The sequence below is a fragment of the Haliaeetus leucocephalus genome, unplaced genomic scaffold (genome assembly GCF_000737465.1).
Source record: "Haliaeetus leucocephalus isolate CR32 unplaced genomic scaffold, Haliaeetus_leucocephalus-4.0 Scaffold217, whole genome shotgun sequence".
NCBI classification, from domain to species: domain Eukaryota; kingdom Metazoa; phylum Chordata; class Aves; order Accipitriformes; family Accipitridae; genus Haliaeetus; species Haliaeetus leucocephalus.
In genome coordinates this window covers 12,034,882-12,062,756 of record NW_010972653.1, presented here as the reverse complement: position 1 = coordinate 12,062,756, position 27,875 = coordinate 12,034,882, and the positions used below count along the sequence as shown (strand labels likewise).

General features: G+C 39.6%; 1 protein-coding gene across 1 annotated transcript in view; it reads right to left on the bottom strand.

Moving 5' to 3' along the window:
- Window positions 1-11,452: 11,452 nt before the first annotated feature.
- ARHGEF10 (Rho guanine nucleotide exchange factor (GEF) 10) overlaps window positions 11,453-27,875 on the bottom strand; it is a 109,755-nt gene continuing 93,332 nt past the window's right edge. The window contains exons 27-30 of the mRNA XM_010566761.1: window positions 27,668-27,810; window positions 20,809-20,983; window positions 13,945-14,067; window positions 11,453-11,967 (exon numbers count right to left, since the gene is read on the bottom strand). Coding sequence (XP_010565063.1) covers window positions 11,453-11,967; window positions 13,945-14,067; window positions 20,809-20,983; window positions 27,668-27,810 — 956 coding nt within the window. The remainder of the gene's footprint in view (window positions 11,968-13,944; window positions 14,068-20,808; window positions 20,984-27,667; window positions 27,811-27,875) is intronic.

The following is a 27,875-nucleotide window of genomic DNA, read 5'->3' as shown; positions in this document are numbered from 1 at the left end:
GGGGGGAGCCGTCCCTGAGGTAAACTGCGTGAGGGGGGGCCTGGGGGGGGGGGTTGCTGCAGCAGCCCCCTGGCCCCAGCGCGGCGGGCCTGGTGGACGCACGGCGCCCCGAGTGGGGCTCCCAGGCTGGAGCCGCGAGTGACCGCGGCCTCTCGGGGACAGCCTGTCCGCTCTCCGGCGTCGGCCGTGCTCGCTGCGGGAAGCGGCGAGGAGGGTTTCCAGCCGGAGCCTTCTGCCGACGGGGGAGCAACGAGGTGGAGGCCAGGTGGTTTCTGTTTGACTGCAGTTGGGGTCTGGGTCCCGTTTTGTCCTGCTCTTCAAAGCTGAGGCTGTCGTCAGGACTCCCTGAATTAGACCCGTTTCCCAGCTTCTTGAAAAAAACCCTCGTGTTACGTTAGTTGTGCCCTGGGTCTGCTCCTGATGCAGTCGGTGGTACTTACCTGGCCGCCGTCCCACCACGAGCTGCAGTCTGACATCTGCCAAGACAGCAGACACTGACACCGTGCTGTGCAAGCCTTTCTAAACCACTGCTGGTGCCTGGATATATCGTATTGCCATTGCAACGTATAGTTTTCCTATGATACTGCTGTCTCAAAACACTAGTCATCTGCGGCTTTTCTCTTTTCCCCTCTTTCCACCAACACCAGGGTCCTGTCGGACTGGTTCTCCTGCAGCCACCCAGCAAGTGGCTCCTGGCCCTGGGAGACACTCCTGAGCAGACTTGCAAAGCTGCTCCCGTCTCCTCTCTCAAATTAACCTGACAATTTTTTTCTCTGCTGGCAGTGTAACCATTGCAGCTGTATGTTCTTCCAGCTTCCTGGTGGTGATGGTTAAGCGTGGTTGGGTGTCTACTCATTCATTTTGTCCCATTGCTCCTACTTTTTGACTTTGGTTTTGCTAAAACTCTTATGTGTTGAGTTAGCCCTTAATACATTAAAGTGCTTGCATGCAGTGCTGGGTAAGTGTAACCACTTGAAACCCTTGGCTCTACTTGTGTTGTGCACTTAAGCATAGTGCTTAATCAGAAGGCTGGTTTTCAAGCTGAGGTCATGTCTCAACTCTACTGAGAGAGGTCAGCGTGCTTCTTGGTGCCGTAAGATAAATAAGTGGTAATCATACAGTGTCACAGCAGTTTAGAATAATTGGTAACCACATGTGGCTTTAGCATAATTGTGAATTTCCCGCTGTCCCCTGATTTGGGTCCATTACATGATTGGACTGTTAATTTCTGTACATGGTTTTATTCCTAGCTAGCTGGAAGAAGTTTCCGTGTGATACAGCAGATTCATTAAAGCCTGCCAGAAATAACTCTTCTCTCTTGACATCAGGAACTAATCTTCCTGCTGTTTCGTGTTACTTTAAATGCTGTATATTTCAAGATGACACTGAAATTAGACAACTGATACAGGTCTTGGGAAATTATTTTCACTTTTAAAATCCCCATTGTTCTATTCCTCTGTGGAGGATCATCTCCGCTTGAGGTACCTGACTTCTGTTCACACTGATAAGAGTTATGTGGCTGTGGCAGCAGTATAATATTGGAGATCATCTGAGATCGTTCTGACTCATGCTTTTTGAATATATGATGATTTTAAGCACTACTGGATTTGCTTAGCTCCTCTTCAGGTTTAACAGCCACATCACATAGCAGTCTGTGTGTACACAGAGGTGTCCGAGCTACAGTTTCTGGAGATGAATGAAAATCAGTGGTGGGTAGGAAGTAGCATATTGTGTGTTTATGGGCCATACTTGCCCCTGTGGCTGGAGCCAGCAAAAGACCTATACAAAATCCAAGCTCCATGGCGGTCCTAGCCCAAGAAGTCAGGTAGTGCTTGGCTGTTGTAAACTTTATCGTTTGCCCTCACTGAGCATTGCCAGAAGCAGATTGGGTAAAATTACCTCAGTTCTGCTTTTTAATTTGCGCAGTGATTCCCTAACTTTGTAAGCCTAAGTCTACTGTCCTCCCTCCAAGTTTCTTTCCGGTCCCCATGCACCTTTGTCATCAAACACAAGGTTTGTTTCACAGACAAGTGAAAACAGATATAAAGGAGAGTTGCTGACCTCTTAGCACAACTTTTGCAAAATACTGCTGCTCTGTGGATCATAGGCTGGGAAACATCCCATGGAGAATAAGGCTGCTCATCAACTAGCCTTTTAGTTTTCAGTAGAACTGGAGATGATGCTAAAAACTGGGACATGCATTGTAGAAATCATCTCAGTTCTAGCTGTTTGGTTTCCCTACTTAACTGAGTTCCTTCAGGCTCCATTTATAATTAATGTACAGGAATAACCATGTCTGGAGGGCAATTTTTCTCACCTATCTTAGACATCTTATCTTAGGATGAGGTGAATCATCCTTTAGTATTCCTTGATTCTCTCCATTAGCTGTAAAGTCAGACTGGTACAGCTGTAGACAATTTTTAACCACCTAAATTACATGAGACAAATCATTGTCCCAGTATAGAAAAGCCCCTGTCCTGAAGAAATCAGGTATTGCACAGCTTACATGATACATAATTTGGTGCCTGTCATGCATTTCTGTAGCCCAGCCAACATGGCAAATATTCACAGGGACTGATTGCTTCTAACTGCTGCTACTGGCCATCAGGACTGGCCGAGATACCTGTGTTCTGCAAGGGACAATTAGTCTACAGCAACAACAGTAGAGTGGTGAGCACAGTGAGGTGAGTAAAGGCAGGGAGGGAAGTGTTTGCTCTGCTCTGTCCTCAAAACCTTAGCTAGTTCCTGCCCGATCACATACAGTGGACTTCCTTCTGGACATACAGCCCATCTTCTCTGTCTCTCACATACCAGCAATAGGGCTCAATAATAAAAAGGGAATGCAGTTTGGACCAAAAGGATTTTATCAAATGTTTCTCCTGTAAAAAGAAAAAAAAAAAAAAACAGATTAAGAAATAGGAAGGTTTCTTCATCTTGTACACCTTTCTGTCTGTTTAAGCCGCATCAGGCGAAACAGAAGATTTTCAATTTTTTCTTCCTAGAAGGCATCAGCCTATGATGTCTCTAGTGCAGAAATGGTCAATAGAGCTGAATGCCATTCTCATGACAGGGTCACCAAATGGCACCCCGATCCAGAGAGATGTACCTCTGCTGAGAGCTTATCGGGGCCCTGCTCTTCCTGGGAGAGGTACTGCATTTCTTTCCTTTCTCCCCCTGGCTGCAGTAGCAGCTGCAGGGCTGCGATTCCCAGCTCTGAGGCTGTCGCGCAGGACTGGGCTGCCCAGGTAGCTGGAGCAAATGCACTGTTCCTCAGTACAATTAGCCAGCAGACCACATAAAAAATGAATTGGCCTGGTCTCAGGGGGGTTGATTCTTGGCTAGTGAAGCTACAGAATTCCTCATTTAAGGAGGTTAGGAATCATTTAACAAAATTGTTATTTCACCCAGATGAAATACTTAATCTGTATTCTATGGACCAAGAGGCTTTAAACCTTCTAGATAATGGGCTCAGAATGTAGCTCCCCCAGGCGTACACAGGCTAGCTTTTACAAGTAAGCAAGGTAGAATCCTGCAGATAGGTAGTGTACCCATGGCAGCATGGAGCTGAGCACAGGTCCATGCTCAATTATTTACCCAGCTAATTAGGTGGGCTTTCCAGCCTTTGCTTTCTGAGTCCATTACATTGCAAGCTCATCTCCAGCACACTAGGTAGGACTGGTATACCTACAGAGTCTAGACTTGGTACCAGTGTGTATGCAGATGCAAAGCTGTTGGTAGGCTATTCTTTTGTCTTTTAGATTGGCACAAGGACATCTTGGAAGAATAAACTTTGCAGCATCAAAATTCTGGAACTGGCATAGGTGAAGCTTGGTAGTATTCCTCCTGTGCGCACTGGAGTATCAGGTACATAGTGGCAGTAGCTGATGTCCGTGGTCCCCGCAGTACCCAGAGATCTGGTTCATGGCCAGAAGCCAAAATGTAAAAACAAAACAAACCAAATGGAAAAGAAAACCTGACTCCTTTTGCTCGTTCTGTGTTTGACAGTTGAACACTCCTGTGTGAAATGCTTCTTGGTATTATAACACAATGGCCTCAAGGATTGGTTTGATGCTATTGCTGGCCCAGACAAAATGCTTATTGTATTTCTGCTGAGCAGCCAAAGATACCTAAAATACGTTTTATACATTTGGAGTACAAAAACCATACATGCTGTAGGCACATTACACAGGATGCATTGTATATATCTGATGCTGACCCAAGCTGATTTGCCTTTGTGTACTAGTTTTCACACATCCCTGTAATACACTCAAATAGTAGAATTGAAAGGAATGGCTGATTGCATCTGGAGGGCTATCAGCTTGTGGCAGATAGAGTGGTAGTAATCATAAGGAAAAATAGATCATAAAGATTTCTTCAGTGTTCAGTTGCATACTTCTATGCACTGGAGACAGATCAATATTGTTTTTAATTTAAGAAAAAAACCCAACAAACAGCATAACAAAAGAGACTGTATTAGTGCAGAGTTTTATCACCCAAAACAATGCTCTGAACAGGTAGAACAGCTTTTAATGAGGTTGAAAGCATTTTATAAGGTTAAAAGATGGGGAACACACAGCATTTACTTAGATGAACAATTGAGAAAATGTGCACATCCTCTCCTCATTTGCTAAAAAGATAATAAAAACCCAAAGAATTTGAAAAAGCAAATGAAAGCCTACCCTTGCTCTTTACAGTGCTCTGAGATTATCCAGTCAACATTTCTTCCCAGCCATAATCGGCCATGGATTGTCCCACCACCTGTCTCGTCAAAAAGCATCTATAACTATGGCTCGCGAGCAAAATACCTCGTGATCAGTACATTTCTCCCAAAATACTGGTCTATCAGTGAAATGTCATCACGTATATGTATAGGCTATAACCAGCTTTGCTTGCCTGAACAGTAAGGTTCATGCTGGGAAGGGACGGGCATGGGCATCCCACCCAATACGGCCTCAGGATGTGTGTCAGTAATGTTTGAAGTGCTCTGGAGTTCAGCAGTGTAGATGCAGCTTAAGTTAACTGATGGTGTCAGTTGCTTGTGATCGGGATTAAGAGCCTCACAGACTGCTCTGAGCAACATTGCAGAAAAGTTATTGCACTTAAAAATCTTGGCTGAACTAGGGGTAATCCTCCTCACTAATACACATGGTCTGTGCTACCCAACCCTCCAGAAAAAAAATCTCTTTAGAAAGGCAACATTAAGACATGTTAGATCTCTTTAGAAAGGGAACATGTGTAGTCTGACAGGCATGTTCTGCAACTTGAAATGCACACAGAAAGAACCAACCAGAAAGGCCCACAGGAAACAACTTTTACAATTTGCTTTGGAAGGCGTGAGTTAATGTGGGTTTTGTGCCAATATTCAAGGTGACCCTGGTGCTCAAGGTGAAACCCACAGAATTTCTCTCCAGTGTGGAATAATAGAAAGCAAAAATAAAAATTCTGTAACTCTGTAGCTAAGTGGTATCTAGTTTCTTTAAAACCTTTCTTGTTATCTGCATTTGGGCATGTAAATATACAGATTTCAGTGGAAATTTAAGTACTTTGGTGCTTGAGAAAATTCTGCTGGAGGCTCACTCACCTGAATCTTTTGATGTCACAATAACTCCTTAAATCAGACTTCCAGTGAATTCTTACAATGATTTCATCTCCCCTGAGGTGTGTCATTTTAATCCTAGGTGTTCTGGCTCATCTTCCAGGCTGGGACACACATTAATGGTAACTGTGATTATCCCCGGAGTATAACAATATGCACAACAGGAGAACTTGCAGTTCTGCTGTCAAGGCCTGTTCTGCTGGAGGAAAAAAAAAAAATCCCCTTTGAACACCTTTGAAGGTCATGCTGTGAAAGACTAACTGCCTTCATAGTGTGGTTTATGGAGCTTGGCCAAAGCACTTGAAGTGCTTTCGGTCATACCTCGACATTGTTGCATTTCAAATGGAGTAACACAGTAAATCTTCATTTGCCTAGGAAATTTTCAGATCCTTTCATCTGAAGCTGTTTCAGTGTTGCTATTTGGATTCTTTGTTTTAGGAGGCGAAGAGTGTTACTGGTAGTTTGGTAGCTGGGCATGCCTTTAAGGAAAGTGCTATGATCAAGTAAGCACAAGTATGAGGCAGCAGCAAATCAACTAATTCTGAAAAATCTAAAATCTTGAGCTACATTTCTCAAATCAAAGAGCAGATAGATCTAGCAGCATGCGTGCTGCATTTGTAAGGAGATGGGATGTAGATTCTACATACAGCTACAAAACCCCTAAATTGGAAAGGTGAAGGAAGTAAACCAGAATTTTGAGCTGTGGCGCAGTGCAAGCAGCTGTTGAACCATCAGACTAACAATGAGACTCCTCGTACCGACCCCTGGTAGCTGTATGGCAGGGGTCAAGTCTCCGCTAGTATGTATTTCTGTCTCCTGACTGTAGGAGACTAGTCTCAAGTTCTAGACTGCTAGGCAACCATCCCACATGAAGTAGGTTGTATGGACACGTTAGGCTACACCTGTATGAAGAAACCAGAGGCAGAGAGCCTATTCTGCAAGTAGCACCACACCATTTACATCCTCGGAGTTAATCAGTCCCCGGAATATCCCAGATAAGTGGCCTTGTCAATGCTGTCTGATGGGAGCAGCCCAGGCCAGGCTCACTCCCAGAGAGCCAGCTACTAACTGTGACCACGGGTCAGTGCTCGAGCTGCTGCCCCAGCCCTGGCCGGTTTACTAGCACAGGCAGTTTCAGCAACCGCACGTACAGAACGCCTGCAAGGAGGCGGCAGTTCGAAGGGTTGATTGTGGGCTTAGAAAGCACCAACGGCTTTAATCTGTGCGCTTGCAGACTCATCACATGCGGCTTCAAGTCAGGCAAACGCTTTTCAGCTCCACTTCTTCCTAGCTACGGATGATACTAATCTGCCTTCTTAACAGGACTATTACTATGTGAAGTATTATTACTGTGAAGATACATAAAGCTATCTAAAAATCCTGTATCAACTCCACGGTATCACTCATTGCAATAGATTAACTCTTATAGAACCCTCCATTATAGTCGCACCTTTCAAACCACAGATTTTTCTCACCCACAAATGCATTTTACAAAAACTAATTCATCTTCACATGGTCAGAAAATTAAATAGGACAGAAGAGAGAGGAACAGTGAAGTTTAAGCACCTAACCACAGTTCAGGAAACCCTTCCCAATATTCAGTCCTCTCTCAAAGGGACAGTAAGCAATTTTTAGCCCTCAGCCTCCCACCCATAAATAACGAGTTGTAAATTCCTATTGGGACAGAATCTGTTTTCAGGTGTGCGAATGTACAGTATCCTGCTCTCATGCAATTTGATGTTTTTCAGAGGTGTGGTATAAATATATATATATATATATAAAAGAGGTATGGTATAAAAACAGGAGCAAAAAGGCAGGCTTTACGAGCAACCAAGCAGCTCTCAATAACTCTTATTGTTTATTTATAATAGTGCAGGTATGCACAAACAGGCTATTGCCAAGTCTGATGAATACAAGTCTCAGTATTTAAACACAATCATGGGATTCGGTATATATCCTTTAGGGCAGATTAATTAGAATGAATCGCCAGTTAGCAACTGAAAATTAATTTCATCTGTTAATGCTTTTGCTCTGCAATACTCATTTTGAATATTAATGCTTCTCATTTTTATGCATCATGCATGCTGCCCCAGTGCTGATGCATACTCCATGTAGACAGCATAGTAGAAATTCTACTGCTTAGACACTGGGTCCATTGATACAGGGGTCAAACTCATTGTAAGAGACTGCATCACTTTCAGAAATTGCATTTGCTGGTGTTAAATTGTAGAAACTATAGAAATAAATAAATAAAAATATATCTTTGCTGTCCTAATCACATATCCTATTCTCCCTTTCATGAGTCCATTAATACATATATTATTAATGCATGCCACAAATTCCAGCCTTCTAGTTAAAATGACGACCCAAGAAATGTACTTCTGAAGTTAATTTTATCACATTTTTTTATTAAACATTTTCTCAGTTTATACTTTGAACATAAATACACAAGTTTTATGGCTCATGTTATAAAAGACACTACTATGTGTTAGAAAACATATATAGAATATATCGTAGTGGTTACACTTGCTCCCCTCTTTTCCTAATATTTTCCATAACTTCTATTAATCTAGAAAAGCAGTATCAGAAAGCAAAATCCAACCTACCTATCAGCATAGTCTACAACAGCTGTAGAGACTATTTGCCAGCTGTAAGAGAAACTTTGGTTCCTGCCCATTTTTATAGTAAGGTAATACCAGTTAGCTGCATATCAGAAAACAAACATCACACCTTGTGCTCAGTTAGTTACTAAAAATCTAGTTCATGACAATGTGTACTTTTGCAGACAGACATACAGCTTCTTTTTTGCTTTACAGTTTAGTAAGATAAATAGATATGTGTTTTCAAAATAGTGTAATGTAAATGAGGGACCCAGTTCTGTTCTTACTGAAGTCACTGGCAAGAGTCCGATGTACTTTCAGAAGAGCAGGTTTGTACTTTGTTTCTACTGTTTTATTGCTAAAACTGAAGGATGTTACATTTCAGCTGGAAGATAGGATGAATTTCACTTTAAAAGTCTCATGCATTACTGCTAGCAGATCCTGTAATAAGGCCATGCATGGATTTCCAGCTGAATGTGTGGTGGACTCTGCTTACTGCTCCTACTAATAAAGATCCACGAAAGTGGACGTGATCCTCCAGTCCCAAAGGCACAGATGCAGAATCCCACACCCAAGGAGCACGCAGAATAAAACCTGTGGTCTTTTTACTGCAGTGTAGCAAAGGGATACTAGATTATATATGCTTTATACACAGAAGAATCTTTTAACTTGTTTTTCAATATACATACATTAAACTGTACAATGTAGTACTTCCACACAGTGGGCAAACAGCAGCTCCCAGGGCCACAGCTATGGAAGAGTGTAGAAAATGCAACTGGCCTTGATCCCTCAAGCCAGGCAAGCCCAGGCAGTAGGCCAGGGAGAAGAGGGAAAGTTTGGGAAAATGCTGCCAGCTGCCTGGCTTAGAGGCACTCTGCTTTTTTTTTTTTTTTTTTTTTTTTCCCCCCACCAGGACTGATGCCAACACTTAAGCCCATGCCAACGCTGACAGCACCCAACTGAAGTTGCAAGATACACAGCGGAAGACACAGAATAAAAGCACAAAACGGTAATGAAGACCCTAAACCTATAATCCCATCTGTAACAAGTGTCCTTCGTGACTCATTGAAGTCTGTGCTATTCTGGCTCAAGAATCCCATTCTGATCAGGATGCAGGCAAAACCTCTGAAAAGAAATTGGGGTGCGTATCTGATTTTTGAAATGTCTATTTTGGTGCTGCCTCACAGGCAAAGACTGACTGCACTGGCATTCCCTCTGTCCCATGTACTTGGTGGCAGGGAAGACCTGACGTTACTCCAGTGCTCTGTCAAACTTGGTAAGTCAGCCCACCCACCGATTTTGGGGTCACCTTGATAGAGGTTTGCTTTTTAGAGCAGACAGACTGAAAATTTAAGAGATACATAAATCTGCTGCAAAATAAAGACAATAAATTTCAGCAACATTAAAAAAACTCCACCAATCTACCACTATTTTGAAAAAAACCCCTTTATCTTATATCGAACAAAGTAATTCAGTCCCTAGTACAGTTTACCTTAAAATGCCAAGTGCTGGGAAACACTGTAATTATGGTTGATGTCGATTTAAACTAGGCAGATTGAAACAAACCATGGTGGAATCAAGGAGTGTGCATTAGAAGTAGCAGAAATAATTTCAGGGCAAACCACCCCCTTACTGGGATGATAATAATAGCACCAAAGTAGCCAGAAGTTTTACGTGATTCTAGTCAATGCATACATCTGACAAACCTCCTGCTTCAGATATATTTAATTTGCATTTTACTGAACTGATGGACAGTATTAGAGTTCTTAACATATTCAACTGAAACTTAATCACCCTAATTTCTCTGTATCTTTCAGTCTATTGACGAGGGAAAAGGATGTTCCCAGTGACTCCATTCAACATGTTATCTGTATTAAACATATTTTGACTGAAGGATGTGTCTCATCACCGGTTTTGGCAATATCCTTCTGAGCTGAAGGCTCTGGTCTTATATTACACATGCAGAGACTAGCACATAAAGCAATTTCAGTAGGAATCCCAAATTCAAAGTTTCCTTTGGAAATACATTGATTCATTAAGAAACGATGATTAGGTCTCTATTTAGAATTCAGCCCTCTAACACCACCAAAGCAACTGCTTACCTGACTGAGTGAATGAAGCCATGCACACTATTTTCACAATATCCATTTACATGACCATGCTTTGCTGAAACTCTGCGTGAAAAGAGGCGACTGCCACTCAGATATGACCATATCTCTGCTGTTGCGCTGTGACATTATTTGATAGGTGTTTGCCTGAGGCCACAGCACAAATCAACTGGTGTAGGACCTACACCCACAGTGATTACCCGCACTTCCTATAGATATTCCAATATTAGTGTATTTCTCCCCAGTTAATGATTTAATTAATAATTTCATTATTAAGTTCCTGGATGTGCATGCCTCCTTAAAACCAGCATAGTGCATGTCTAGCTTTGATAACCAAGTTGCTGGGGAGAATGCATTAGCAGCACTCCAGTGCACAGCTGTCCTGTATCTGTATTTTCTATTTGACCTAAGCCATAGCACCCTTAGAACTTTCTCTGTACAACAAAGGCCAGTCACAGACACATTGCACCTAGCAAGAAAATGTGCTTTTTGTACTGCAATGTTTTTAATAATACTGAGCATTAGAAATAATAATAATAATAATAATAAATCTATTTTCTATGTTGAAATAAACAAATACCAATCAATTAATATAACTGCTTTTGTCCAGACCCAACTCTGGCTTGTGGAATGATGTTACAAACTATTATAGTAATTACCAAATTAGTATTAGCTTGCATTAGACTATTTATTGTTTAAAAATATTTGCTAATTTGTTAAAATGTACAGTCCATGCAATATGTCACTTTGGAAAAAGAAACAACAGCTGATTTACATAAGCAAAAACCAGCATGAGACATGGCATGTGTTCTTTGCCTTCCCTAAGTGCTACAGAATATAATTATGATATTTATAAATGTAAATATAAATAAGGCAGAGATTCTAAAACCATTTAAAAGTGTCTAACAGATCCTTTTTGTTCTAAGTATCAAGGACAGCATCAACAGCTAAATGTTTTCCAATACCCTAACACTGCAGAATGTTCTAAGTATGCAAGGACTGTCTTGCAACCCTTAATCCTGTGATCAAAGCCTACTGAAGTTGTTCCCAGGTGTATAAAGACTATCTGTTTGGGTCCTAAGCTGCCATTTCTGTACAAGGATATCAGACTTTTTTTAATAGCAGAAAGTATCTTGGATTTAGTCCAGTTAGATATTTAATAGTGGGATTTGCCAGACCATCACTGAAGACACTAGTTCATCTGGTCGCTGCTGCTTGGTCTTCTTGTTCACTCTTCTGTGTCCTTGGCCACCAGAAATGACTAATACTGAACTTGCTTTCATTTTCTTGGATCTCTGTCTTTTACTTTTAAATGAGATATTTTGATCATTTAAAAGCTCATAAATGTTACTGTCCTCTGGCCTGTGTTCTAGGGAACTTGATCCGTGAGACAAAGTAAGGGATCCAGAAGATGATGACAAGTCACTTTTTTGTGCAATGGATCCTACTGAACCCCCCAGCCAAATTGCAGTGTCATGGGTGTTACTAAGGCAAGAGCTTGGTCTTTCGTTGTGCAGAATGTTCTTTTGGTCGTCGTCTTTAGGTTCTGAACTAGGAGGCAGGCTGTTCCTCTGTTTGTTTCTGTTCTTCTTGTTTATAGATGCAGCCGTGACAAGAAACTTGACTGGGCCATTGTGTGCATGATATGACACCATTCCTCTTCCTGGAGCCAAAAGAAAAAGACAATTAAAGAACATTATTTTACCACAGTGTTCTACCATAATTAGTTCATGAAGTTTGCTCAGAAAAGCCTAACTCTTAAAACGCTATTATATGCATCCAGTCTGTCTTTCGCCTTGTGCGTACACAATTTACAGAAAAAATGTACAAAAAAATAATCTGTTGTACCACAAGTGTTTTAGGACTGTACTAATATGTCCACTGACACATGGCATTATGAATTTTAGTTGACTTACTTTTGTGCTCTGTTCTCACAACAGCATGAGTACAGAAATGCTGCTAACTTCTTTTTGTTGGCATCGACACAAATGTAACACTGTGAGTTTTCTCCAGTAATCCACAAACAAAATACGTGGTTTTCAATTAATCCTATTGTACCTCTGTACCTCTCCAGAATAGCGTGAACATCTGTTTCGTTGTAACAGACCCCTCCACGCTATACAGCAGGAACTAAAACTCATCCTTCTGAATGGCTTTCTAGTTACCGTGGCAGATTCATAAGGAAATGACTGAAAAATTATTAATTTTTTAAAACATATTTAAACAGTGGGATGGTGGTGGTACAAGGAAGATTTACACTGTGCAAATCATTAGAATGTATGAAAACCAAACTGCATATGGCCAAATTCAGAACCTGTAACAATATCAGTAAATGTGGCTTTTACAGCCAAAAAAGAAGGAAAAAAATCAGCTACAAATGGAAATTCTACAAAATCAGCTACAATATGGAAAAGAGCTAGGCTATCAAGGGGAAAAACCCACAACCCTACAAAACCATCCCTAACTCCCTAATGCATTCCAGGTTATAATAAAACCTATTCTGTTTTTACAGAAAGTGCAATGATATAAAGATGAATTATCACTATTGGAAGCACAACCAGAAAAAGTCACAATTTTTCAGTTCAAATTCCAAATATGGTATTGAAGACTATAAAAATAGATTTCTAAACGTAATGTTGCTAGATTTGTGAAATCTGACAAATCTTGACCCAAAATAAATGCAGGAAAATACAGATGACATAAACCACAATGATCAAAACAGAAAATGGAAGAATAAAATGAGAGATTTTTTGATTCTGCAACTGTGCATTTTCTTGCACTGCATTTATTTTCACCTAACATAGGTGCCATATTTTTAAGAAGCATTCGTCCTGTGTCATACTGGATTATTGCTGCGTATTTTGCTGAACACAGAGGGTTTTGTTTTCGTTTTGCAAAGTTACATAAGCTTTTTTTTCCCCTGAAGGAAGCTGCAAACAGCTTGCCTCCTAAAATCTGCCAGCTTCCCTCCACAGCGCAGAAGCTCGAGCAGAATTCTGAACCCAAAACGCAGCATGGCAAAGCCCCTATTAAACACACTTTAAAAATCTTGCTTCTGCTAGTAGCTTAAACATTTGGAAAGTGATACAGCAGCATTCATGCGTTTGTATTTCAAATGGCGTAATATGAAGTAACTCAATAAATACATCTCTCCAAAATGCAAAAATCTGATCATTGTCAAAAAAAAAGAAATATATACTCTCATATATTCAAAGTTTTGGGGAGAAAGGGCACAAAACCAATTTACTGAATAACCAGTCGGACAACATACTAAACTTTCAGTATCTATGTCTCCAAACCTAATGCTTCTATTTTCCCAAATGTGGAAGAAAGATTGCTTGCATTCTCTTCTCATCCCCATATATTTGACTGTACTCTGACAGGATTAATGCCTATCCTATTCTTATGCCCTAAAGAAAAACAGTTGTCCAGGCTCAAACAACTGAGACAAAACTAGACAAGTATCTGGATGTACTGGAAAGCTCAGGAAGAACAACAAATATAATTTCATCACAGAGCTCTGACGTATATCTAAACAATACATATAATTTAGCAGGTTCACTTAAGCTACCGACAGAAGAGAAATGAAATCTTCAGTATAAAACCATTGTACTTGATCCATTTGAGAAATTTCACTCACCAGTTACTTTGGGAATCCCCTGCAAGCGTGGCACCGGTAATGCTACTATTATACCCAGGTTTGTTCCAACCAGCAATAAACCGTGGCACACCAGGAGGCTGGTCACAGAAACACGCTGCTGCCCTGCAAAATTTAGGAAGTGCTCCGTTACTTAAGAGTGATGATCTTTGCCTAGATCAAGGTAACTTCAGGCAAACACAATCAGCGGTACCGACTCATTCAGCAAAGCACTCATCACAGTATTTTGCTGGATTGTGGTATTAAACTTTACATATGTGACAGTTTAAATACTATTAGACTTCTGCAACATTCTGTCCTACATCTCTAAACCACAGTATCTAAAAGCAGACATAGATTTTCTTTACAAATAGACTATGTTTGTATAATCTCAATAATAAAACTGAGAGGCATTTTGCTTCACAATACTCAATAATATATTGCCATAACATGCTATACTCGAGACTCAAACCTGTTCATGATTGCTTTTTACTCCTAGTTTTTATTCTGTGAAACTGCATCAGAAGTGCTGTGTCCCCCTGTTTGAGTTTGGGTGCCCCCCATACAAAAATGGCATTGGCAGACTGGAACAAGTCCAATGGAAGGCGACCAAGACGACCAGGAGACTGGAGCACACAGTGTACAAAGAGAGGTTAAAGAAGTGCTGTTTGCACCTATCTGACAGGAGGGTGCACAGAAGACAGGGTCAGACTCTATTCAGATGTGCACACTGGTAGGATAAGATGCAATGGATCAAATTTGGAACGTGGGAAATTTGGATTTTAAGTACGGAAAAGCTTCTTCATCGTAAGGGTGGTCAAACACTGTAAAACGGGTTGCTCAGACAGGTTGTGGAATCTCCATCCTATCCAAAGATATGAAAACTTTGGCTGGACAAGTCCTTGAACAACCACACCTAATCAGGCCTGCTTCAAGAAGGATGGACAAGATGACCTCCAGAGTAATTTCCAATCAAAATTATTCTATGATTCTATGTTTTTCTGCAACTTATTATTTATAGGATTGCTATTTTTCTAATGAAAACAAAGTCATTTTTGCTCGCAACGCTTACTAAATACGTTTGATTTAGTTTAGATGGATTTTGAAAAAGGCCTTCAAAAGATTCAGAAACGGAAACCACAGCCTGCCCAACCTTTCGCCATGGCCCAAGTTTATGTGGAGAGGCATTTAAACTCTGCTGGAATCCTCCAGGTTCAAAACCTACATGTTCTTGGGTTTATGACTAACTTCACATGCAAGAGAGCAGTCATTCCCATCATCATAGCTCTCACTTCATCACTAAGTAGGGAATTTGGATTCCACATCTGATAGAACTTGGATGAACCCGCATGTTCACACTTTGGAAAAGGACCTTAATTATGGTGTATCACAAATGAATGCATTTTCCATCTCGTCCCTTGAAGCTGAGCCAATTTACGTCCAAGAATATATGAATCACAGACCCAGCAGGAAAGCAGGGCAGGAGCAGCTTGACTGTAGCCCAAAGCACTCAACTGGAAGGCAGGAGGCGGACCACAATTCAAGTCTTTCCCCACAGAACTTTACAAAAACAGAGTATTAACTCAGCGATGGCGTGTTGTAAAAGGCACACGTATCTGAAATCCCAGCTCTGCCTACCCCAAACCACATTCTAGAATACCCCAAAGGCACGATGATTAGGTCACCCTCAGCAGGTGTAACAAGCTCGAGTAAGTTGATGAGGCTCCATCTACTCATGCAGACCTTCAGAGATACCTATGTTGTTTTCCATAAACTGCAGCTGTTTACGCTGGTAGGACTGCATCATCCCTCGTCAGCTAGATAAGCACAGACAGTCTATGCCTATAGATAAATTGCAAGCCTTTTGAAGCTTGGAGTTTGCTTTTTTGATTTTTTTTTTTTTCTTTGGTTGGTTTGGTTTTGGTGGGTTTTTTTGGTGTAGGGTTTTTTTGTTTTAGTTTGTTTTTTTAGGGTTTTTTGATATATTAATTGGATTAATTTAGTTTCCAGAACAAAGCACACAAAGGCACTCCTTCAGCACAAAAGAAGTTCAAATGCTGATGCCCAAACACCTCTGTGTATTGGAGTTTTCAAAAATCAGTATTTGAATTCTGTGATTTATTGCTCAGGCTCGCTCAAGTTATGTATGACGTGAGTCCTCTCCCACAACCAGTGCCACAGCAAGGGCAAGGTAACTGCAGGTGAGCTTAACCTCACTCCATTTCACTTAAAACTTGTTTTACAAACTACACACAGAAATCCTTAAGTACAATTTTTAAACTTTTAAAATTATCAAAAACTCCAATTGTACTTTTGCCTCTCAAACCCCTTGCAGAAGCAGGATACTCACATTTTTAAACAATAGATGCTTAATACTTTTTTAAACTTTTAAAATGTAAAATAATATGTATTTCATACTCCAACCCTGAAGCAACTTCTAACCAGTAATTTTTACCAGGGAGAACTGGTACCATGCATTACTGTTTCCATAGGTGAAAAGAGCAAATTATCAGCCTGCAGCTTAGAATCTTAAACACCAAGCACAACCTTAAGCATGAACCATCTATAGTGAGGTCAAAAGGAAAACCACTTGCTTTGAAATCTTGGAAAAGCAGGAAACATCTGCCTCTGAAAATATACCTTGAAATAGCATATAACAACTACAAAAATTATATATAGATTAAAAAACCCTATTAACATACTAATGTAAAACATTAATTTGTTATCTGCTAGCCAAGGTTTGAAGTCATATTTTTCTTTGTTATTTTGTGACTTTTTATTCTGATATATTTCAAATTCAGAGAAAAAAAAAAGTAAAACCAATTCTCCAGAATGAGTTACACAGTAAGCACAGAAATTATCAAGTTAAGAAGGGAAAATGATAAACATAAATGCCAAAACTAATCAAATACTTTTATCTTTAAATGACAACTTTTAGATCACACTGTCCCAATGCAGACAGAACTGTTAAAACCTGTAAAACAATCTGACCAAGATCTTGACTTTATGAAGAACCGAAGCCAACAATTAAGCTTATACATGGACAGATGGTTTTATTGCCTATGTTCTGCTCTATGTTCACCTTTTTCAGGTCTCAACTACAACAACCACCAGACCGAGGTAAACCCTCATGTGGTCCCACACAGATCTTCCAAAGTCAACCCTGGGTAAATGCAAGGGCATACTGGTGCATATCCTCTTACATGACCATGCTGCTCTTACTATATAAAAAAACCCCAAACCCACTGTACAGATCTATTGGGCTGACCTAAAGTTTTTCCCAATCTTTTTATCGTTTCCCAGCAGTAATATCATTTTATGGTCTGGTACCTGGTGGGGTGGGGACAAAAGAAGGCTGTAAGCCTCAAAGTATAGTTTGTTTTCCACAGAGAGGAAACGGTACTTTTTGTTTTTTTTCCTTTGCTTTTCTGATCTGTTTCCAGGAAACACACATGTCACTAGAGGATATATGGATTTAAACAGAATACAGCAAGTTATGCAGAAATCACCTCTTTGTTAAACAGGTAACCTGTCACCGTCCATATGAGCAATGAAATTGCATGTATCAAGGTCACAGTAATCTATTTAAAAGGACAAACTCTTTTAGAGCTGAAAGGAAAAAAATGTTTAAGGATGTTCTTGAATAATGAAATATTGAATGTGACTACGAAAAAACAAGTGGACTGTCTATTCATGTACAATATGATTTTTTTATTATTTTTTTTTTGGTGCAAGCTACGATAAAGGCTGGTGAAAAGCTGCCTTTGTTGAGATTTCAACTACAGATCACAAATGCTAAGCATAAACTTGTTCTACAAATGAAGTACATTGCATTAGTGAAGTGTGTCTATCTGTCTTCAAATGTTAATAGATTTTTTTTTTTTTTCCCCTGCTACTCAGTATGCCCTCTGTTCAGCTAACAGAGCTGTGCTTGGGCCACTTAAAAGCAATCCAGCTGTACTGTGGTTTACCAGATAGTGAAATAAGTGGTTACCTGGACCTGTAACGATGATGATGCTCTTCCTCTCAACCACTCTCCTTTTCTCATATGGCATTTGTGCTTTTTTGGTGTTCTGTTGTAGAACACAAGCTTGTTACACATTATTAGGAATTATTTCTGATGATATCTGAAGTAAAGGTACCACGGACCACTCTGGACTAAAAGTCTATCCCCATGGTTGCCTCCGTGACCCTGGTTTCATTTCCAGTCCTGCATTCCTACAGACAAACCTCCCGTAACTCCAGAAAGCAAGAGCCCTCCCAGCTGCATTCTCCACAAGTGGACTGCTACAGATTAAAAAAGTTACATCCAGCAGATAAAAGATTCTGCCAGACATAGTCTGCTTTTTTACACTACTGAACTTCGCCGAATCGTAAGGACAATCACCTCCTGTGCCATTTCCCTTACACTTCATTCCTCTGTGATTCTGTCCTGCCCACTGTGCTGCAGGGTTGTCTTCCTCAAAGCAAAGGACGCACACTCTTTACAACAAGGGGAGCAGGCAGTGATATTTAAGGCCATCTTCTCCTAAGAGCAAAATTGGGAAAATCTATGCCATGAGAACTGGTTACTAAGGTTATGAGAACCTCCTACTCCTCTATCTTAACTAGTTACTACAGCTGTCCTTTAAATACAGGACTGTAACTCACGGTAACCATTCCTGACAGCGACAGTAAATTTTGCTTTTACTTCTACTGTATAACAACAAAATAATTCCATTAACTTCATGGAGCGACATTCCTCTCGTTTACATTGCTCTAATGAAGACACAGATGACAACGCCAGGCAGCCCATCAGGTCAATATTACATATTGTTGTTCCTACTAAAATCTTAGCAAAAGAAGTCCAGCTTCTTCAAAGTTCTATCAAGACCTTGCCTTTTTAATCTCTCTTCTTAAGACTCAGCAATATTTTTACACCAATTTCTTCTCTCTCATTTCAATACCAGTTGAGTTTTTACTTTCCTGTTATTTTTGCATATTAAGGAACTCCTGCTGGATTTCAGAAAACTAACAGAGCTGTTTCCTTTAAAAGTCCTAAAAAAATTCACAGTAAAGGCAAATACATATTTTGTAAATACGCAGCTATTTCACTCCTTTTCTGTTTCACTTTGTTTTTTTTTCTTTTTTAGTCTCAGTATATACTACACAGAGCTTGATTTATTCTTTGACTGCTTTTAGTTCCAAAAAGTCCTTACTGCTGCTTTATTATGTAAACCTCCTACTCCTCTGTCTTTTTGCCTTTGTTGTTGCAGCATTATTGGGATCATATAAACAGGCCCAAGAGCTGCTGCTAAATAATTGAAATTCATTTCATTTTTAGAATGGATTCTCCCTTGGAACATTTGCTGTAATAATGTTCTACTCCTGAAATAAATTTCCATTTCCATTCATTGGCATACTTTCTGTGAAGACAGTGAGGGGAAAAAAAAAAAAGGAACTAAAATGGGTAAGAATAACACCAGGGAGATAGAATTAGCTACAAATATTTTTTTAAAAAAACAGTATGTTACATCAGTAGTTTTATTACCATGGCAATGAACACTAAAGCCAAATTTTTTAAAGATGTTTATATGCAGAAAACATGTATAAGGGAGGCCCTACTTCCCTTTCCCCCCCCGCTATAAACAGCAGAACATATGAAAAGTTAATCTTCTTTTTACAACTGATCTTGATTTCTTTGCATAACTGTGATGAATTCAATCAAATGACCTATTTAAAGGCAGGCTATTTGCTGCAGTTCGGTGTTGGTGCTACAGTCAACACCACGTGTAAAAACCACCCTGCCTAGAACATGATATAAATGGACACAATTTAAAATAGAACTTTATTGCAAAGCTAATGTCATCTGAAAGAAAATGTGGTAAGAAGACAGAGACTGAAGCAGCGAAACATTTTTCATGCAAGATTTATACCAAACTCTTTTAAGAATATAATCTCAGTGTGGGAAGAACTGGCTTCTGCTAGAAACAAAGCAATAAAGCTGGTGCACACATTGCCCATAAAAACCACAGAAGCTCGGTCTACTGCAGTCTATAAACAAGAAGAGACAAGAAGAACGGTTGTCCCCTCACGGACACCTCATGCTCATCCATGCCAGTCTTGCTTTTCTGTCTGTCTGTCTCATCTCCCGGCACTGCCACAGCTCCCACCCGATGTGCTGGCTGATGCTGAGGTCCCAGCCGCTCACTTGCAAAACTGACACAGGCCAGTGCAACTGTCTGTGACACTGATGATTTGGGGGTGATTGAACACCTTGTGCCTTAAGGCACTTAAAGATCTGTTAAACTTTATCCTAACGACCACAGCTTCTATCTTTACTTGTAAGACTAACCTTTTAATTCAACAAATTAAAGCTCAATTAGCAAAACACTGAACACTCTCCAAAATGGCAGTGTGTGAGTGGTTAAGCTGAGTGCACTGGGACTACTGATGTAATTAAAATTAAGCACGTGGCTTTCTGGTCCAGATCCTAGGCAAATTGACTCCATCATGTACTTTGACACTAAGTTCCAGAAGAAATGCTCTGCAAAGCAAACACATTTTCATGTCAGACTGCATTGCCCTACTGCTTCACAGCCACACACACACACAAAAAAAAAAGACTAAACAGAAGAATTCACCTGCTTATCTATATAATAACCTTTATAACCTCCAAGGAGGAGAGCTGTTACTCAACCAGCTCACTGCACACATTCTTCTGTGCAGGCGACAGACTGTGATTTACTAAAGCAAATAGTCACGAGACAGTTACCAGACTCAAAGTCCGAGATGGATCTTCTGATTCTGGCCTAATCTACGACACTCTGGAGAACGACGGTGATAAAGCCAAAACAAAAATGTTATCATATGATGTGATTCAGCTACCTGGCAGCATATTGTGAACAGGTGTGGCAATGTTAATATCCTGGAGGTGTTTCAGTGTCTCAGTGTGGAAGAGGCGAAGTGTAGATCCAGATGTGAAGGCAATCCAGATTCCCACTCCAGCAACAGCCATGTGAGAGATTACCATCCCTTCCTCTTGATGGGCTTCAAAATGGCTCTGTAAGAAAAACAAGGACTCTGTGGGGAGATGCAACTGAAAATCATTCAACCTTTGTTACCAGCTCTTCAGTGTAGGCACTGTATCTTTGTCCTCTGCATCAAGGACAAAGCTAGCTTCCTCTGCTTTGCTCAGGACATGTTCTGACTGCTGCATATGATGTATTAATTTTCCTGTTACTTTTTTTTGAAAATACATCCTCTTTAGTATGGAAGGATTCTAGCTCTTGAGCCAAAGTTCTACCTAATGACAGAGTAACTTCACAGTAACTTAGATACTGTATTTATTGAAAATATCACATGGTAGGGCTGGCAAGCCTGCAACAGCTCAGGCTTAAAAGGATTTTGTATTTCTTTATTGATACTCCTTTGGGAAAACTACCACAGATGAGATTCCTGGGAATGGGCAGATTTTTTTCCTAATATGCTACTGTCATGGTTTAACCCCAGCCAGCAACTAATTACGATGCAGCCGCTCTCTCACTCCTCCTTGCTCCCAGTAGGACAGGGAGAATTGGAAAAAAAAGTAAGACTTGAGGGTTGAGGTAAGAACAGTTTAATAACTAAAATAATAATAATGATAATAATTATAATAATAATTAATAATAATAACAACTGTAACAAAAAGGAATATAACAAAAAGAAAGAGAAATAAAACCCAAGAAAAAAAAAACAAGTGATGCACATGCAACTGCTCACCACCTGCTGACCAATGCCCAAGCAGCGATCCACTCCTCCTGGCCAACTCCCCCTAGTTCATATACTAAGCATGACATCCTATGGTATGGAATATCCCTTTGGCTAGTTCGGGTCAGCTGTTCTGGCTCTGCTCCTTCTCAGCTTCTTGTGCCCCTCCTCGCTGGCAGAGCATGGGAAACTGAAAAATCCTTGACTTAGGATAAGCGCTACTTAGCAACAACTAAAACATCAGTGTGTTATCAATTTTATTCTCACACTAAATCCAAAACACACTCTACCAGATACTAGAATAAATTAACTCTATCCCAGCTGAAACCAGAACAGTTACTTTTATCTACAGCAGGACTTCTCTTTAAACAATAAAAAATATTTTTCCTGTGTTCTGTTAGGGCATCTTTTCAGAACAAGGATAATAGAATCAAGGAAAAAATAATCTTTAGAAAGTAGAGTGTTTATGAACATAAATTATTTGCTCAACCATGTACGTAACAACGTGAGTCTTAATACGGTCGCTTGCTTTTCAACTCTTAGACACTTTTGAATTTCAAAAGTATTAGCTATTTTGCTTTCCTGTCCTTCAAAATATTGATGCTTCTCATTAGAAAGGCCAAAATCCTCCTTCTGAAGATGAGTAATACAAGACTTTGACAACAGACCTTTTTCCTTGATCTAGTGCCTCCACAGTTACAACTTCTGCATGGCTCCAGAAAGGCTGAAACCTCTCTACATGCCCCTGTTAACGTGCAAGATAAAGCTGTAGTAAAGTTCTTTAATCATTAACAAGAAGTAGGTTTTTTTTTTTCCAGTTTTGTATTGTAAGTAAACTGTCTCTGAAGTTAAACACAGCCTTTTAATGTTATGCCAACTATTATCAAATACAGAGAGCTATTCTGATAAACATAAAACTTCCTCGGCTAAATAAATGACAAACTGTCCCTTGGATACAAAGGTCTCTGAGAAATATGGAAGTAAATATCTGATCTAATATTCACACTACATATTATATACTCTTAATTATATTTGCATACAAAATGCAGAAGTACCCCCTTCCTCCTTGTAAAAGTACAGTTAAATTTTCCATGCATTACAATTAAGAGTTACATTTTGGTCATTTTGCATCAAAATCTAAATTACATGTTTCTCAGGATAAGCTCTTAGCCTAAGACAGTTATGTTTTGAACATATTAGGGTTATAGATACATTGTTCAAACTCTCCATCTAAATTCAACAAACAGGCTAAGATCAGAGATGAAAAATGGAAGTTTAAGCTTTCACAAAGTGTAACTTTTGATATTATACTTAGTAGGCATTTGATTTTCTTTTCGTACGTTATTACTGCATAAATTACTACTTTCCACTGAGAAACTCGCTGTTTAAAAATAAGAAGAATGATTTTTTTTTCCTTTTCATTTGTTAACACTATTCTTCAAATGTTCAGTTTTTAGTAAATGAACAGAAGTTTCTCTTCAGCTATTAGGCAGTGGTTCAGTTTTTGAGTGTTACTGCATTACCTTTTGACTCTTCAAATAACACCACTGCAGAATGCAAGGTAAGCACCTCTGGTAGGCACATTTATATTCACTGTTTTCCTCAAGTAACCTCCATTCATTCTTTATGAAATTATATACACAATTTGAAAAATCATACAATTTATTCAATAGAAGAATTCATCCATGAACATCTTTCAAAGCCTGAAACAGCTCTTATGACTAAATTTCCTGATATTCTCATCATGCATGTTTCATTGCAAAAAGGATTTTCAAATAGTAACTCCTGTATACAGACTCATGCACCCCTACACTGATGACCAACTGACTTTTGAAAACTAGATCCAAGGCTGCTGAAGAGAACTTGACCAGCAACTTGCACTGTTTGAAATTAGAAGAAAAATGAAGCAGATTGTTAAGAAATGAATTTTCTCTGGAGCGGTCTAAGCACAGCTGACAATTCTGTTGGTGCCAGTGTAAACAACTTGCGCATGCATTTTTGTCACATTCCATTTTTACCAGCCAACTCAGTATACTCCCACTTAGTCTGTCCTGCTGCCATTCGTACAGCTGTCTGCTGAAACACGTAGACATTTAAAGTAAAACTGTAACACCGTCAACGCCACAAGAAGCACGTAAAAAGAACTATTCTTCTCATTCAAAGGGTCTTCTAACACAAAGCAGGAACATAGCCCAAACCTGTATGTTCTTTTACAAATGCATAAACTTTCGTATAGAGAATAGCTTTGACATCTGTTTCCATTACATGTCTATCTGAAACCCAATAGCTGGTCTTTTGCTTCAATTATTTTTTTCTTCTCATAACAAGAAATACAGATACAAAGGGACCAAAATGTCTTATTCCCTTTGTTATATAAAAAAAAATTAACTGCATTTTACTTTCCTCTTTTATTTTTCATACCTACATTCCTCTCCATTCAGAGCCCAGCTTTTTTCCCCTCAGGCTCTCTTGTTCAAGCTCTATAGCAACACAAGAGCTGCAGAAGACATTCTGGATGCAGCAGCCCGCCTGCCCAGCAGCGCAGCCCGACATAACTCACTATTGTTTCAGCAGCGCGGGGCATAGCTGGAGTCTTTCTTTCATGGGGGTGCCCGCTTGCACCAAACAGCTGCACCAAGAACTGAACCACGATTTCTCAAGCTTCACGAGAGATGCATAATGGGTATCATTGTCCACAAGGTAGAACAAATGACTTCTACTATGTTAAAGAAGTTACAGTACTCAGACAACATACACTCATGTATAGGGATTTTCATTTGTTTTGTTTATTCAGCTGAGCATGTCAGAGTAACTCCTGTATAGTTAGCCAAGTTTTAAAAACAAGACAAAACAAACCAGGATGGATTGTCATTCAATTGGTGACTTTATACTGTTAAATACTCTGGCATTTTTTGTTGGTTTTAAAAAAACACATACTGCCTTTGCAGAGCGTAAGGGTCTACAGGCACAGAGACCACTATGGGATCAAGGTCTATACCCAACAGTAATGCAACTGTCAGATCTAGGGTCAAGACTAAAGACAAATTTCTTCTTCACAGAAAGAGTATTAGAGTATGTAATTAATACATAACAGCAATGCGTTTCTCACATGTCCCTTGCCAAGGAGCTTAAGGCATTGTGCCAGTTTGGGGCACTGTGCCAATAAAAGACATTTCCTAAAACTTTCTATTACAGTAACATATCATTAAAACAAGTGAATTGAGAGCCTTATCCATATCAGAGGGGAAAAAAAGCAGGAAAAGTGAATAACATCCAAACCCAATACACAGCATGCCAAACCTGCTCATTTACTAATAGTTATTAAAAAAAAAGCTTAAATAAGAATCTTAGAAAAGCAAGGAGGCATGAAATAAGATTGTTTTCAAGGATAACGTACTCTGCACTTAGCAAATGCACAGACAGTTAAATATGAGATACCTATGAAGCAAGGAGCGCCTCACATGGACGAAGTTTACAAAATGGTCTTGAATGTGCTCATGGGCTTGCACAAATATGGCCTTAAAAACTAGTCAGGTGCCTTTATAGATAACGTATATGACACAGAGCATATAATATGTATGCACGATAGTAGAAAGCAATGAACAAACAAGCAGCTGTAATTTGAACTATACGGCACTATAAAGGAGTTCAGCAAAGAGGGAAGAAAAACAGTTGAGCCCTGTGAAACACCTGGATTCCTGTTGATAGAGCAAAGATGGATATTATGCAAAAAATCTTGAGTCAAATCATTACTGCTAACTCTCAACAAGAGAGGGCACAGAGGGAGAACAAACATTTGCTTGCTGCTGTTTCCCTTCATACAGCAAAGCTTCTGCTCTGCACAGTAAGAAAGAGGTACCTCAGATGTATTCAGGTGCTGATGTTGTTAAAATATTCCCAGTAGACAGAGTCTAAATTGCCACATGTATAACATAATATTGAAACGGTACTGCCAATGAACATGGTATGCACTTCATAGCAGATCACTTCTGGAAATATAAGCCCAGGAAGTTATCAAAACAAGTCAGGTAACTGAGCAGGTAGCAATAATGGAAACATTAGTGAGCTGTTTATTCTGGTGAGATGATGAAAATAAGATCAGTACTTGTGTATGTCTTAGGACCAGTAAAGAGGCAACAGAAAATCATCATTTCTTGACAGTTCTATGAGAAAGATGACATGCTATGGTATGGAAATTTGTGTGGAATAAAAAAGATGACCCTCAGCCAGTCATACAAAAAAATCATCATGTCGTTGAATAAAATAATCTGTGTCGAGAAAACATTATTCAACCCATACTCACCATTTCTAGTTGCATAATTTCTTATATGCTGTTTGCTACAGCATTCATTGCCTGTATATTAATTATAGCTATAAAAGTCAGTGGATCTATAATAATCTGAGCTCTGAATACAATGGATAGGTTGGTTTATAAAGCACTCTGGAAATGAAAAAAACCCTCCTGTGACGCTTTTACAGGAAAACTTGCAGTAACAGCTGAAAAATGAAACTACCATGTCTGAGAGATATTGATAGAATATTTGTTATTTTATATCTCTGAACTTCTGTTTTCAATACTGCAATCCGTTAATGCTATACTGTATTTTGATAGAGTAAGCTTTATACATTCTTTAATCCTCAAAGCCCATCTAACTCTGGTTTTGTTCTCCTGTGCCAAAACAGCACAGCATGGCCCAAACTGCAGCCATACCACCTGATCTAGCAAGAGGTTTGTGATAGAATTAAGCCAGAATTGCCAAAATTATTTACAGAGATCTGGCTGTATGTAACCAACCTCACACAGGAACAATCTGGCTGTGATCTCTTACCATTGCTATGTATTTCGTGGTGAGAATCAGCGAGATTCATCACTGAAGTCCGTAGGACAGTAACCAGGTGTCCCAGAGGCTACCCTGCCCCCCCAGTGAAGTTAATAAAGGTCCATTTCAAGCACCTATCCAAATCACTCTTCAAAATCTTTCCCTCATCATACCATTCAAGCTATCAACAAAACAAGCCTACAAGAAAAATAAAGTAGGAAAATATATGATCTGAGCATCTACTTGGATGAAACAAATCATCCAGAAAGCACAGATAAAGACGGAAGAAATTAGGATGTTAGCTATTTCCCTGCAAACCCATGACAATGACTCACAGAATCAATTGTACCAAATAGACGATTGTTGGGAGAAAACACGATCATCAATGAAACAAAAAAGCAGCAACAAAGCACACAAAGGAGGCGGCTGTGAGCTCATCACGACTCCTGTTTGAAAGAACTTCATGGCTGTAAACATCATGCAACTCAGTGTAACTGTACTGTAGGTCGAAGGAGAGGCTTAATTCCGAACGTCTCATCAACTCTAAACTTTAGACCACTAAGACATTCTTTTGGTGAAGACTGCAATTTTGACAGAAATGAGGGCTTAATGCTTTCTGGAAAATGTGGTCACAAATATGAGCTTGAATCCTTAATACTCTTCTCTCCTTCCAGAAAAGCTGACTTTTGTATGATTACTCACTGGAAAATGTCCTTACGCAAAGCAATTTTTTGTAGGCCACTGAGAAGCAAAACTCTGAAGAAATACATTATGAAATCATTGCAAAGTACAAGTAACATCTAACTATGTAGAGGCAGTTTCTTAAATAAACCTTCTTCTGGAATTAACAGGCAATTCCTATAGGAACCCACTTTGCTGCCTTTCCTCAGATCTCATTTTTAAGCAAACCTCTTGCCTCATACTCTACAAGTTCCAAGCACTTTATGGAAACCTGGGGGAACGTGGAAGCAAACCTAGGTCTAATGAGACATCAGCAACAGCAGAGAACATCATGGCAGAATTTCAAACTGCGGGGAGTGGGATTTAACAGAACTGAAACCATATTTCATTAAAAGCTTCCTGAATCATGAAGCTTATTAAACAGATTTTAATGTTTAAAATTTCACCACTTATACGCTGTAGCATAGTATGTGAGCGATGCTTTTAAAAGCGTTTACCTCTATGGAATGTGTCACAGTGCTGATTATAAAAATTTGTCCACCACATGCAGCCCAAATGGTCTCCTCCATCACAAGCAGGCTTCTAACAGGCAGAACCCCCAGTTTAACTATCTTCTGAGGTTCTGTGTTCCACGAGCCATCTTCAATAAAAAAGAAGAAAGGTTATACACAACAAAATGGTAATCTGTTTTAAAACAGTTTTGAA